The sequence below is a fragment of the Pimephales promelas genome, chromosome 18 (assembly GCF_988280905.1).
Source record: "Pimephales promelas chromosome 18, fPimPro1.hap1.1, whole genome shotgun sequence".
NCBI lineage: Eukaryota > Metazoa > Chordata > Actinopteri > Cypriniformes > Leuciscidae > Pimephales > Pimephales promelas.
In genome coordinates this window covers 15604554-15617866 of record NC_142786.1, presented here as the reverse complement: position 1 = coordinate 15617866, position 13313 = coordinate 15604554, and the positions used below count along the sequence as shown (strand labels likewise).

Sequence of the window (13313 nt, the reverse complement as noted above, 5' to 3'; positions counted from 1 at the left end):
TTTTGCCCATATGTGAAAAAAAATCCAACAAAACGCGCCGGCGATTTTGTCGACCCCAGAGGATTAACCTTAGCCTAACCATAAATTGTGATTAAAATATACATGATCACTCACATCAAGACGCTGCTGCGGTGGTAATCATCTAAATGTTATGCTAAATAGATGCTACAATACTCTATCCTGATCGTTTTCAATATTCATAATTCCAACTGTTGACTCGCAGTGGTTTTGATGAAACAATGTTTTTTAAACTGCAGAGGGCGTGGTGAGCTGGAATCTGCTTATGTCAGCTCTCCCCGCTTACGTCACAAAGAACCGCAAACATCCAATAGGAAATTTCAACTGCAGTAGCCACCATTCAAACTGAAGAGGGCAACACTAAGAAGTTTTTACACCATATATTGTAGAATTAAAATACTTTATACCCAAATGTCAAAAAAGTTACTCGAATCAATGATCGGCACTTAAGCCTAATTCTTACAGATCATTAACTAATAAAACCCAAATGTCAAAAAAATGACTTGAATCAATGAATTAATATAGCCCCAGTAATACAGATCATGAACTAAAAAAAAGTTGTTTTATGGTTTAGTTACCCTTTAAGGAAATTTTATTTTAAATAAATGTTCATTTAAAAGCAGCCTACTTAAGTGTAACCACCATAATGCTTATAATAATCATAATGCTTAACCCTTAGAATTTAATTAATTGTAATGTGATGATCAGGTGCAGATATTCAAATCAGATAATATCATAGGTTCAGGCGGTTGAATTATTTATTTTTAACAGGTGACATTAGAGCTGATCTGCACATCTCTAGTGCAAGAGCCCAAGAGCCCCCTTTAAAGTTCAGGAACAAGTCAATGCACAGACTTTTTCTTTGTTCAATTTGCACACTGAACATGAGTTGGAGCTCTTAACTTTAAACTCTCAAAACGCACAAGATTAATTAATTCTTTTTTTAAATATACATATATTAAAAAAATGTAGGGGGTTGTATGCCTCCGGACACCTCTAGTCGGACCGAGGTCATGCCCACCCCAGTCTTACAACTTCCTTTGGGAAACACTGTATATGATAGAGTTCTCAAAATAAAAATCCAATGATCTTATTATTAAAATACCTAAAATACGTGCTTGTACAAATCAGTTTCTTCAGCCATGATCAGGTTTTTTTCTGTCTCAAAACAAGGTGGAGGTGGTAAAATTCTGTACAATATCTTTCTAGTCCATTACATTTATACTGGTAATTTAAAGAGTGCAACAGGATGTTCAATAAAAAGCATGACCAGTTCTTCACCATCAGGATTTGATCAGTATATAACATACATTATTGTAATTTGTTGAAATACTAGGGCAATTTTTTTTTTGTAATAAGTCGTCAAGTCACCTTCATTTATAAAGCGCTTTTAACAGTATGGATTGTTTCAAAGCAGCTTTACAACCATAATGGAAAATATAGCTGCGAGCAGCGATGGCGGGCCCAAGCGGGTGGCACTGCAACCCCGGTTTCTTTAGTTACCTGAAGGCACCGGGGTGGCGGTGCCGAAGGCTTTGGCCCTTTCATGATTAAATGTTAAAACGGCTTGCCATACTCTGTCATTTCGACTAGTCACAATTATGTTACATATATCTTAAATGATAATACAAACTATCCAAAATGTAATGTAGACAGACAAAATGTAGACAAAATGTAGACAGAAAGACGTTGTTGATATCTACAATGTTAATTCCGGATAGGCAAACTTCGAATTTAGATCAGAGCTGTAGGAGGAGTATTTCAAATTCCATTGCATGCGTTTTACAAACAACCCTCAATAGCCGACTTCTTGTTGGCTGGGGTAAAAAGTAAGAGTGTGAAGTATATATGAAACTTTGAGATCAACATGTGTACCAAGTTTCATATTATTACATGCAGGCGTGTTTGATTTATGGACCAAGTTTTCGGACCCCGTTCCAGGGGGCGCTGTCTAGCCCCCCTGCCACGCCCAGGTACCATCCTCAGCCCGGGCCTGATGGCTGTGGGATCTGACCTGTGTGCAAAGTTTCAAGAGTTTTCAAACCCGTTAAGGGCCCCAAAAACCGCTAAGAGTCTCAAAATCATCAAAAAAAAAGAATTTTAAAGTTTGATACGTTGCCACGGCAACAGTAGCAAAGATATCAAGAATCCATTCACAGGTCTTCATCTTCCGTGTATTTACATTATAAAGATGAAGTTTGAAGCAAATCAAGTAAAAATAAGAGGGTGATTTCAAAGCATTTTGAAAGTGACACACTTCCTGCTGCCAGTTGGTGGCGCTATAACTTTGACTCACAATAGTCACATCCATGTGATCGTCCTCTTACAGCGAACACATTGATGAAGTTTCATCAAGATCAGTTAATGTATGCTGAAGTTATAACACACTTCCTGTTTCACGTTTCTCCCCATAATTTCGTTTCCTCGCCACGGCCAAACTGTTCGAGATATCAAAAATCCCCTCGCAAACTTTCATCCTCAATGTCTTGACTTCATGCTGACCGAGTTTAATCGAATTTGGATCAGAGCTCTAGGAGGAGTATTTCAAATTCCATTGCATGCGTTTAACAAACAACCCTCAATAGCCGACTTCTTGTTGGCTGGGGTAAAAAGTAAGAGTGTGAAGTATATATGAAACGATGAGATCAACATGTTTACCGAGTTTCATATTATTACATGCAAGCATGTTTGATTTATGGACCAAGTTTTTGGACCCCGTTCCAGGGGGCGCTGTCTAGCCCCTCTGCCACACCCAGGTATCCCCTCGCAAACTTTCATCCTCAATGCCTTGACTTCATGCTGACCGAGTTTCGTCCCGTGTGTTTGAATTCTCTAGGAGGAGTATTTCAAATTCTATTGCGTGTGTTTTATGAACAAACCTAAATAGCCGACTTCCTGTTGGGCTGGGGTAAAAAGTAAAAGTGCGAAGTATATATGAAACGATGAGATGTATCGATATGTATGTGTGTACCGAGTTTCATATTATTACATGCAAGCGTGTTTGATTTATGGACCAAGTTTTCAGACCCCATTCAAGGGGGCGCTGTCGAGCCCCCCTGCCACGCCCGGGTACCATCTTCAGCCCGGCTCTGATGGCCGCGGGTTCTGACCCGTGTGCAAAGTTTCAAGAGTTTTCGAGCATGTTAAGGGCCCCAAAAGTGCCCAAATAGTCGTAAGAAAAATAATAATAATAATAGAAAAGAATAACCCTAAGGAAAACAATAGGGCCTTCGCCCTTTCAGAGCTTGGGCCCTAATTACCGTAACCGTAATTTAGGCTTTACAACAGCATTAGGATAAAGTTATTGTCCAGCTAAAGTTAATTTTGTTTGATTCACTTCCGTTGCGAAGATCATTAGTTATTAACCCCCTGAGCCCGACGGCGTCGTCGACAATGCCACACGTCACCTCCGATAAATGTTTACATAACTCGATGACAGATTTATCGATTTTCTTACCGTTTTTTCCAGCAGAAAGCTAACGAGCTAGCCATCACGGGGGTATCTTTCGGGTCTTTCTAGCCTTTACAGAAGGTTTTCTATCCAGCCTGGAACTTGTGCTTCCTTTCAGAGGTTTTCAGCAATAAATCCAAACGCTTTATGTCAAACTTTGATAATCTTGAAGCCCATAATTCATAAATATTCGGTCATTTTTGCCGCTAGCTTGATGCTAGCGGACATCCTGGATATCACGTGATGTTTTCACGTGATGGTTTTTGACCAATTACAGGCTGATCCGTTGTAAACATTGGTGTGCGTCATTACGCATGAACCAAGCGCTGATATAGTGTAGAGAGATAGAGAGACTCACGGAGACGCGCGATTCACAGAGAAACACAGCGAAATGGACGTAAATAAAGCGCTGGTCTATTTTGGTGCATTGCAGGATGATGGATTTTCAGGAGAACAGAGCTTTTTGACAGATGAGGAACTAGATTACCAGGATAGACCCAGCTGAAGTGCCATTTATTTATTTACTGTAAAAAAGTATTATAGTAGTATAAATGTATTATAAAAGAATAAAAAGAACATAATAAATAAAAGAATAAATAAAATAGAAATGCAAAACCTGTGATGTGGCCCTCTGTGTGATTGCTGATAGGAACTGTTTTGAGGCTTGGCACCAGTGAATTTCATGAGGCCCCAAACGCCTGGACTTCTTTTGGAAAAATGTCAATATTTTTTGTTCTGTACAAGTTATAATGTTTATTCCTGTGCTCCAGGACTCCAAAGACATGAACAAACTATTTTCCAGAGGAAAATTGCTTAGCTTTTATTTATTTGTGTGTGATTTCAATAAATAATTGAGTGATTCCATTTCCGATTTATTTTTTCATTTGTCTTTATGGTCCCATAACTTATTTTACATTCAGGTGACATCAATGTAACACAAATATGCTGAAAGTTCAATTTGTCCTGAAAAAAAAGAGGTGTGTCAATTGTCTGTGCACCAAAGGGTTGATATTTTACAAGCTTTTTTAGTAAATGACACCAGACGGAAAATTTATTGTAAAAATACCCTTAGGTCTCAGAGGGTTAACTTAGGGGCCGCAAACAATACACCGTTCTAAAATCTTAACGCACTCCGGCCGCCATCCGCACAAAACAGTGCCTGGTGTCTCGAGAATGCACTCCCTTAAATAGGTTCGAACGTGCAAACGATTATCCATTATCTCTGCGCAAACCTCAAAAACGCAAACCCACAAAAACGCAGACGGCGCACACAGACGGAGAATAACGTGCACTCATATATTCACAATAAGAGGAAGAACAAACAAAGAAATTAAAAGGGTCAGTTTCAAGTTCATTTTGGCATTTAAACATCACAGGTTGGTTGCCTGGTCAGTAGGGCTGTCAATCTTCCTCTATAATACTATTCAAATTCCATTCCATATTTTATGTAATATTCGAATAATATTCGAAAATTAAATGCTCAAGTTCATCCTATTATTAATATTTACGACATTACACAGTCTTATGGATCGCCAATGCCACTATAGCCTGTGGTTGTTTTTACGCATTCTGTCCACTAGAGGGAATCTAACATTACTAATAATAAACATTTAGATCGCGTCCATAAACCAGCTATACAGCGTGGTAACCTCGAAAATCCACCAGTATTCTAATAATAACTTAGCTCACCTTATTAGATAGGCTCCTTACATGCTGGCTAATAACATTTTTTAAAGCTGGTTCTCAGACATCGACAGCGCTGTGTTGGACTGATTTGTGCAGCGGTGTTCCAAAGGGCAACATGACATCATGACTTTTGCGTCAACATACACGGCACTTTCAATTCAAGTGGCGTGTTATCTATATGTATTTTTGAGCCATTTCAGGAGATCAGTCTGCAAAGGGAGAGAGTTTGCGCAGGACTAGCTAGCTTTCGCGCGGCACTCGCAAGGTCTCTCTTTCGCTCTCTCCCTCTCTGCCATGCACATTGCACGCGGTATGTTATGCGCGCAGTATGTTCTATCTCGCTCTAGATTCCAAGAGATTTTAACTAATTTGCAGGCATCAGGGAGACGCTATCCACATGCGGGAGACTACCGGAACTGCCGGAAGGCTTAGGATGTCTAGCCGTTTCTCAATACCAAGTACGCAGACTTCGGACTTGCGTCCTTGGTAGTTCAGACTTGCAAGTTCGACTCCGGAGAACGAACTCCCGAGGATGCGAGGACGCAAGTCCGGTTCTTCTGCAAATGGAACAGTGCATACTTGATCGCGTCACTCCCCAGATAGCAAACTGACATTGAATCAACGTGGAAACATGACATCGAAACAACGTCGATCTGACATTGTTTTGCTCATCGAATTAACTTTGAACCACTGTCAGACGCTTCATTCTTTCAAAACTAACGGAAAATCAACTTGAAATCAACGTTGTTTCAACGTTATGAAAGCAAACCAATTTTCGATTTTCATTTAGCTTTGAAGAATGCCGCGTCTGACGTTGGTTAAACGTTAATTCGATGAGCAAAATCAACGTTGTTTCAATGTCATGAGAGACGTCGTTTCCACGTTGATTCAATGTCAGTTTGCTGTCTGGGTCAGCACGCTCTTACGGTGGCCGAGAGGTGCAAAAAAAATCACAATTATAAAAACAAAAAAACAAGTCAGAAAACACAACAAAAATTCAGAAAACAAAATAACAATTCAGAAAACACAACAACAAATCTGAAAACAAATTAACAAATCAGAAAAAACAAAAACAAATCTGAAAACAAATTAACAAGTCAGAAAACACAACGACAAGTCAGACAAAACGGAAAAGGTAGGCATATGTGGCGAATGGAATACTGATCGCTGATTGGACGAGACATCTGTCAATCAAGACATACAGGCAGAAGAAAGATCGATTCGCGTGTGCATGTTTAAATATTAGCTGTATCGTCTAGGGCTATTCAGTGGCGGCCCGCGGACCAAGTGCGACCCGCCAATCATCTCCATGCGGCCCGAGAGCACTCCAACCTTCCCCTCCTATTTTCTGGTGGTGCGGCTAAATTTGGTTTGATATGCGCGTGGCCGCAGTGGCGCGTGCAGCTGGATGACTATAGGCTACGCACTGTGTGTGTACCACGAGCGCTCCGACTGACCTGAGAAAAACGTTTTCAGTCGAATTTCAGTCCAAACGAATATTTCAGCAGTTATTATGTGTGTCCCGTATTTCTGTCGACTGAACCAGCGATATTAATCATTCGTTGGTTCGATTCCTATCTCCTTTTCACGAATTGGCCAAACGCGCGTGCAAAACAGTCGGAAACGATTCGGATTCGTTCGGACCATTCTGTTACTGAATCATCTGAAGCGGTTTCTCGTCAGTAAGAACAAATAGAGAACAAAATAGCGCTGGTTTCAGTTGTTTCACTAGTTTACTTTGAACTAGGCAGAGCGGTCCAGTGGATAACGGAACGCAAGCTTAAAGGAGTTGCGTTTACTTCCGGTCCCGGACACTATTATAAACAGCGTTGCGACATCCATTGAGAAGCGTTTCAATCGGACACTCCTCTCTCTTAAGCCGCCTTTCCACTGCACACGGCATTCGCATACGATTGTCGTATTTCGCCTCCTGGTGTCAGTTGCACGGAACTTTGAAATTGGTCGTGAAGCAACCGTTACCCTCGGATATTCACAATGGTAAAATTAATGATTTTAATGAATGTAATGCATGCATAAATATCTACACATAACAAATGACCCTCAATACATCTCAAATAAAAACATAGTACATTTTATAGAGCTAATTAATATATTGATTTAATAATTATGAAATATTTTTTTATATTTATTTATATTTTGCTATAGTCAATTATAACCAATATTTTACAGAAAGAGTGTTTACAGAAAAACATTAAAGAGTTAAAATATTTGTAATTCTAGCCTCGCATAGTTTTTATTAGAATACATCACTTCCGGTTGGCCGGTCGCATACGGTCTAGCCGCAGAAGTTCAGATATTTCAACGGATCCAAAGCTCAAATCGGATCCGAATTTTCCACACACGCATATGATCAGAACTCCCCTTAGCTCCCGTACGACTCTCCATTGGAAATGAATGACTTCCGGTCCGACGGCGGTCGTTTGTCGTGCGCAGTGGAAAGGCGGCTTTACAAACCACACATCACTCAATGATTTTAACTAGTTTTAAATCGGATGAAACAGCCTTAACATTCCCAACACTACTGATGAGGTAAATAGCAGAAACATGAACAAAGTTAGAATACTATAAATGCCCTAATCACCACCCTTACAAACATTTACCATGAATGTAATAATTTACCATGGTTTGGGCAGAAATGTGGAATATTTATATTGAATACCATGTTATAGTCATTAATATAGTATAATTCATTGTGTATTGTTTACCTGTTCAGGCATTTTTTTATACAGTGGTAGTGAGCCACAAGTCTCACTGTCAGGATATTTTAATTTAAGCCTATAATAATTATTAATAAAATAATTCTTACCAATAGCTATGATATTCTATAATTCAATATATTTGTATATAGCTGTAAAAAAGTTATTTATTATGGTCTGCACACTGTTGGTTACCACATTTCCTAGTAAATGCAAAACCTTTTTTTTTTTGTTTACTTTAGGTTAATTATTGATACTGTTATGTGTCAATAAATAAGCCAAACCCACCGGCCCAGCTCAACTTTTCGATTTAATAATGCGGCTGAAGACTAAAATTTCATCTTTTAATATTATTTCATTATTAAATATTATGTATCTGTATTATTATTCTTTATTAGTTTTCATAATCAATGTATTATTTTATGGAGTTTCAAAAGCATGAGTTTGAATGCATGAGAGGAACATATGTCAGGGGAAAGCTATATATTGCTTAGAGAGGTATGTGTGCCATGTAACATGTTCACTCAGCATAAATGTTTCCACTGATGCAAGTGTATCACAGATGTAGACAACAAGGAAAGTCGCGTACGTATGACATATACGTTCTAAGTTGAGAAGCTCAACGCAACATGTTTGTTACCTTACAAGGAAGCTGTAAGACTGTGTGATGTATAAAAGCTCAATGTCATTGTATCGCCCTCAGAGAAACATTTAGGCATGACCGGGTGAGAGGGTAGAGAAACATGTAGGCATGACCGGGTGAGAGGGTAGAGAAACATGGAGAAACGCATAGACCTGGCATGAACACAACATCTTGAAGTTTCTCTCCTGACATATATATAATATATAATAAAACTTTCTTGGCAAGATAACTGGTGCCCGGTCCCGTAAATTGAATAATAACGGGGAAACACAAGATGCTTTAATTCCAAGTCTACAGCGGCCCTCGATGAAGCTAATTGAATAGCCCTCTACGATATTTTTTTTAATTATGTGCGAGGCTGCGAGCTGACATTATCGAGTCCCTCACTTTGCAAAAAACAAACATGAACACTATTGGAATGCAGTTATAATGCCCTAAAAATTCCAAATATAGGGGCAATGCCCCTGCATGAGCTTTTGCTTTTCTACATGTGGTTTTATACAGATCAATAAACAAGAAGTTAAAATTGTGAATTACAATTTGACGCTCCAGGGAGACTCGAACTCAGGTCGTTCGCGTCAAAAGCTAAATCAGCTGTTCTTCCAACACGCCACTCTCCCACTTTACCAGCTCGAGTTATCGAGTCGGGAAGATTTTAATTTGAAATGTTTTGTTCTCCATAGTATCACTAAATTAGCCGGCTAAATAGACAGCTCTAATAATATTTACACATGCATATGCGAATCAATCTGTCTTCTGTCGCAGGCGCAGTCTGCTGTACTTTCTGTATGTCTTGATTGACAGATGTCTTGTCCAATCAGCGATCAGTATTCCATTCGCCACATATACCTACCTTTTCCGTTTTGTCTGACTTGTCGTTGTGTTTTTTGACTTGTTAATTTGTTTTCAGATTTGTCGTTGTGTTTTCTGACTTGTTAATTTGTTTTCAGATTTGTTGTTGTGTTTTCTGAATTGTTATTTTGTTTTCTGAATTGTCGTTGTGTTTTCTGACTTGTTTTTTTGTTTTTATAAGATTTGTTTTGCACCTCTCGGCCACCGTACGCTCTACTCTATATTTTAGGCAACAATAAAACGAAATTTGCTACAACTGTTATAAAACATGTTATAAAACACCCCTCTGACTCTTTTCATTAACAAAAAACAACATAGCCTATTAGCCTAATGGCCATGTGCTTCAGGCAACGCGATTCTCTTCACTGCATATATTTATAACAAAATGAACATGATCTTTTTGTTTTCATTTTAAAAATATGAAACATTGATTTTTATTGACATTTATCAAACAGAGACAGGGTTATGTCATTTTATTGTTCATATAGTGAAGATAATATAAAAAAAAATGTTGTTGAAGTTAAATAGCCATGAAACCTCAAAAACGTTTTTTTTTTTTTTTTTGCGCCATGGAACAAACTACAGTTTAATGAGACCAAATATAGACTTATACACAAGACGAATTATACGTCAAGGTTTATCCACTAGACTAGAGAGATCAGAGCCGGCGGCAAACGTCAGAAGCACTAGCCGAGGATAAGCTGTTCCAGCCGGGGTTGATCTCGCTGAGTGTCCGCTAAAGGCTTGGATGTCAGAACTCCGAAAACGTCAGATGCATTTTTCAGATAGGCGCTATCTTTATAAATAAACTACAGATTTGAGATTTAAACAACCACATTCTCGCCTGAAACACTCTTAAAATTACATTTCAAATTACAAATGTAAATTACAAATTACATTTCAATAACAGTAGTATTTTGATATTTCGCGGATTTTCTATTCTCCTATTGACGCTTAGCTGGTTGGTGCGAGGTGCATTCTGGGTTACCTGGCTATCTCAAGTCCACACAAGTCACCTCTCGATGCATCCTCGGTAAATGGGGCGGATCAAGAACACATCCGGGGATTTGAAGTGGACTTGGCTAGATGTGAACTTTGAATTGGAACAGTACTTCGGCAGCGACTGATGACGTTTCACAAGTCCACAAGAACACAAGTACAGACAAGTACGCATATTGAGAAACGGCTTCTGTATGGGAAACCCCGATCATAGCCTACAGCTTGGATAACGTGCACAATTGATTCAAAAACTTTATTGTTCATTAGACGGAACAAAAGCATTTCATTTTCACATGCGTGTAAGCCGCGAGAAAGACGATATTGCATATATATATTTTTTTAAATATATATAAATATATATATATATATTAAATATATATAAAAGCAATATTTGAATAGTAACTTCAGCATTCGAATAGTATTGATTTTTTAAATATTCGAATTATATTCGAATTTCGGAATTCGTTCCAATAGCCCTACTGGTCAGGTTGGTCAGGTACCTTTTTTAGGTGGAGGTTTCTCAAAAACAGAACTGTTGGAAATTGATGAGAACACTGGACCCCTGTCATCATCACTGTCTGACTTCCCATCTGAAGAATAAATAAACATTATTAACACATGTTCATTATTAACACGATAAACCACCAATAAACACACACATACCGTCATCACTGCTCTTGTCAGCATACTCCGTTTTAGATGACAATACAGGCACTGGGTCCCTTTTCTTCGCTGGGGAAGTAGGCCTGAAAATAATTTAATTAAAATATACAAAGGGTTGGAATCCATATTTGATTGTTACTTTGAGAATAATAATAAAAGTATACTACATTATTTTATTAAATGGGTGGACCTCACAAAAAGTTGGCATTATTTTCAGATTCTTGTTAGGTTATTGTAAAACTTAAACTGCTTGTGACAGGCTTTGTGAGATTCATTCCAAATGTGAATATATAGACAGAACTTACAAAGTAAATGTTGTTTTTGGAGGAAAAATGTCTCCATCATCTTCTTCATCATCATTTTGCCGCTCTGTGTTTTTATAGGAGAGAACTGGTGATGCTGAACCATCATTCTCCTGTTCCTCGTCACCACCCTCCTCTTCCTCAGAGAAGTCAAATGTGTACTTGGCCTTCACAGCTGTGAAACAACACAATAGAACATTTCAGGCTGTCTAAAATGTCATGTTTTCATGAGTCAATTAAACACAGTATAAATACGTTACTTTTGTTGGAAATTCAAATAATTAAAAATGTTTTTGTTACCACTTCTGCAGCATTTTTGTCAATTATTTCTTCCATAGATTTAAATGTTTTTGTTTTTTTTGTTTTTTTACCAGACTCACGTGTAAATAACACCGCATTTATGATCACGATCACAACCACTCAGGCCTGGTTTAAATGATTAAAACAATTTAAAAAAGGTATTAATGGAAGCACACACACCTGAGGCTCTCCTGGATGTGGTGTCCCTGGGAATAACAGGTTCACTTTCATCCAGCTCATTTTCGGAACGATCATCATCACATTCATCATCTGACCATGGATTCCTTTTTTTAACTTTCTTAGCTGGACCTTTAGCACCTGATGGCTTCCTTTGTTTCGGAGCACCTGAAGATAAGAAATATATAAATTAAAATAAAAACGCTTTTGAAAGTAAACTGAAGTTAAGTACAGTGCCAATAATTATTCTGCCAATACGTTACTTTTGTTGGAGATTCAAATTAAAAATGTTTTTGTTACCACCTCTGCAGCATTTTTGTCAATTATTTCTTCCATAGATTTAAATGTTTTTTTTTTTTTTTACCAGACTCAAATGTAAATAACACCGCATTTACGATCACGATCACAACCACTCAGGGCTGGTTTAAATGATTAAAACAATTTAAAAAAGGTATTAATGGAAGCACACACACCTGAGGCTCTCCTGGATGTGGTGTCCCTGGGAATAACAGGTTCACTTTCATCCAGCTCATTTTCGGAACGATCATCACATTCATCATCTGACAATGGATTCCTTTTTTTAACTTTCTTAGCTGGACCTTTAGCACCTAATGGCTTCCTTTGTTTCGGAGCACCTGAAGATAAGAAATATATATATATATATATATATATATATAAATTAAAATAAAAATGCTTTTGAAAGTAAACTGAAGTTAAGTACAGTGCCAATAATTATTGTTACCAGGTTCTTTCTTCTCTCGCTTGACCCGCGGAGCTTTGGGTTTGGCTCCTGGGATGGGAAGGCCGGATGGAGAAATGAGGGAATTCTCTCCTCCATTGGAGCCCAGCACGCTGTCCTCATCAAACTCCACCTTGAAGGCTTGAAGATCTACCTCACTCTGACACCAACACAGACATCATTATACATAAACACACAATGTCAGGCTTGACATTTATTAGTGATGCTTCAGCCTATCTAGGTATAATTGATGGCTCTAGACCAGGATAGGGTAACATCATGGCTGGAGGGCCACTGTCGGATTACTAGAAAGACGGATTACTAGAATGCTACAGGCAGGTCAAGTCAAGTCAAGTCAGATTTATTTATATAGCGCTTTTTACAATACAGATTGTATCAAAGCAGCTTCACAGTGATAACATGAAAATAATACAACACAGATCAATAAAACTGTTCAATATTAAATGTCCCCAACTAAGCAAGCCAAAAGCCAAGGCAACAGTGGCAAGGAACCAAAACTCCAACAGGTGATTGAATGGAGAAAAAAACCTTGGGAGAACCCAGGCTCAGTCGGGGGCCAGTTCTCCTCTGGCCAACGAAGGAACAGTGATTACAAAACAAATTGGATCGAAACATTAAAGGAACACTCCGACTTTTTGGGACTTTAGCCTATTCACCTTACCCCCCAGAGTTAGATAAGTCCATACATACCTTTTTCATCTCCGTGCGTGCTATAAGTCTGTTTGACGCACCCACCGCTAGCCTA

The 13313-nt window shown here is 38.4% G+C and overlaps 1 protein-coding gene across 3 annotated transcripts in view; it reads right to left on the bottom strand.

Moving 5' to 3' along the window:
- top2b (DNA topoisomerase II beta) overlaps positions 1-13313 on the bottom strand; it is a 121853-nt gene that overhangs the window by 5239 nt on the left and 103301 nt on the right. For 2 of the 3 annotated variants that reach the window (XM_089122775.1, XM_089122776.1), the window contains exons 29-34: positions 12551-12707; positions 12282-12443; positions 11812-11976; positions 11335-11506; positions 11030-11112; positions 10867-10956 (exon numbers count right to left, since the gene is read on the bottom strand). In XM_089122775.1, coding sequence (XP_088978901.1) covers positions 10867-10956; positions 11030-11112; positions 11335-11506; positions 11812-11976; positions 12282-12443; positions 12551-12707 — 829 coding nt within the window. The remainder of the gene's footprint in view (positions 1-10866; positions 10957-11029; positions 11113-11334; positions 11507-11811; positions 11977-12281; positions 12444-12550; positions 12708-13313) is intronic. The other variant, XM_089122777.1, reaches the window with a different exon arrangement.